Below are 1,743 nucleotides of genomic sequence, written 5' to 3' on the forward strand. Positions count from 1 at the left end.
TGCCCACCCCCACCCCCGCACAAGATGGATGTGACAAAGGGCTTCAACTCAAGGATCATTCCTCTTTGATATTCTCTTCCTGAGACTAGTGATGATGTGCACAAGGTCAGAAAGCACAAGACACCAGGTTATGGCCCAGCGGTTTATTTGAAATCACAAGCTTTCGGAGCGTAGCCCCTTCGTCAGGTGAAGTGAGAGGAAAGCACACAGACATAGAATTTATAGGCAGAGAGATCAAAGATCATACAAATGGTGTGAGTGGCGTGTCGAATAACATGTCTCTACAGGTGACCAAGAGTGTCAGACAGTGTGAGTAAAGTGTCATGTTATTCCAGTCATTTAGTTTGTCTCTAGTACCACCTTATTTTTAATATTTTGTAATTATCTCTCTGCCTCATTTATTCAGATTATAGATCATCCTTCACTTGTTATTCAGCAGTTTACACTCTTGGTCACTTGCAGAGACATAGTATTCAACACTCCACTCACACCAGTTGTATGATCTTTTGATCTCTCTGCCCATAAATTCTGTTTCTGTGTGCTCTGCTCTACCACTGCACCTGATGAAGAGACAGCACTCTGAAAACTTGTGATTTCAAATAAACCTGTTGGAGTATAACCTGGTGCTGTGTGACTTCTGACCTTGTCCACCCCAGTCCAACACCGGCACCGCTACATCAATTGGAACATGACAGGGAGATTGAGTGAGCTCCTTACACACTGCTTCAGCTCAGAACACAAACTTCAGATTGTCTGTGATTTCAATTCTTCACTCAGATCACACTTTGACTTTGCTGCCTTCGGCCTCCGATACCATTCACAGGAAATTCAACGGAAATAATTCCAAAGTAACTCCTCAAAGTGACGTCCACTCAGAGAGAGGGAGTCATTCTCTCGACATTGTTGTCAGGGAATGACCAGGCCTTGTGTCTTTTGGTGAATTATCCTGGAGCCTGTAGGTCTTCCTTACCTTCACCATGGCAATACCTCAGCCAGAAATGACTTTCCAATCAATCAGCACCGTTCCTCCTGTGGTATGAACGTTGTGATTGTCTGAAATTTGGCACTTCTGTATGGGTCCTGAAATTTGGAAGAAGGGAGGATCCTGCAACACGTTCCTCGTCCTGGTAATGGTGCATTTCTGCTCTTTGTCTCAGACGTCAACTTCCTGCGGAAGGTGCTGCCCCCAACAACAGAGCCTGGTTTTTACGATTACCTGCGGGACATCGACACTTCAGCAGTTACACTGCGGGCTGTACCTGAGGGATCAGTTGTCTTTCCAAAGGTAACGGAGTGGGTCTGGGTGTGGAGGGACGAGTGTGAGTATGTGGTGGTGTGTGTGTGTGTGTGTCAAGGTGTAAGTGTGAGTGCATGTGGAGCATTCTCACCTTTAGGTCTGTGGTTGTGTGGTACAAAGCTAACTCCAAGGCAGAACCTTCAAATTTCAGTGCTAAGGAAGCGCTGCACTGTCAGAGAGTCAGTACTGAGGGAGCACCGCACTGTCGGAGAGTCAGTGGTGAGGGAGCGCCGCACTGTCGGAGGGTCAGTACTGAGGGAGCGCCGCACTGTCGGAGGGTCAGTGGTGAGGGAGCGCCGCACTGTTGGAGGGTCAGTGCTGAGGGAGTGCCGCACTGTCGGAGGATCAGTGCTGAGGGAGCGCCGCACTGTCGGAGGGTCAGTACTGAGGGAGCACCGCACTGTCGGAGGATCAGTGCTGAGGGAGCGCCGTACTGTCGGAGGGTC

At 48.9% G+C, this 1,743-nt stretch overlaps 1 protein-coding gene across 1 annotated transcript in view; it reads left to right on the forward strand.

Annotated features, from left to right (window-relative positions):
* Positions 1 to 1,743, forward strand: part of naprt (nicotinate phosphoribosyltransferase) — a 113,899-nt gene that overhangs the window by 104,115 nt on the left and 8,041 nt on the right. Inside the window, exon 8 of the mRNA XM_048618151.1 lies at positions 1,158 to 1,323. Coding sequence (XP_048474108.1) covers positions 1,158 to 1,323 — 166 coding nt within the window. The remainder of the gene's footprint in view (positions 1 to 1,157; positions 1,324 to 1,743) is intronic.

This window comes from Rhincodon typus, chromosome 2 (genome assembly GCF_021869965.1).
Source record: "Rhincodon typus isolate 14 chromosome 2, sRhiTyp1.1, whole genome shotgun sequence".
Taxonomy (NCBI): Eukaryota; Metazoa; Chordata; class Chondrichthyes; order Orectolobiformes; family Rhincodontidae; genus Rhincodon; species Rhincodon typus.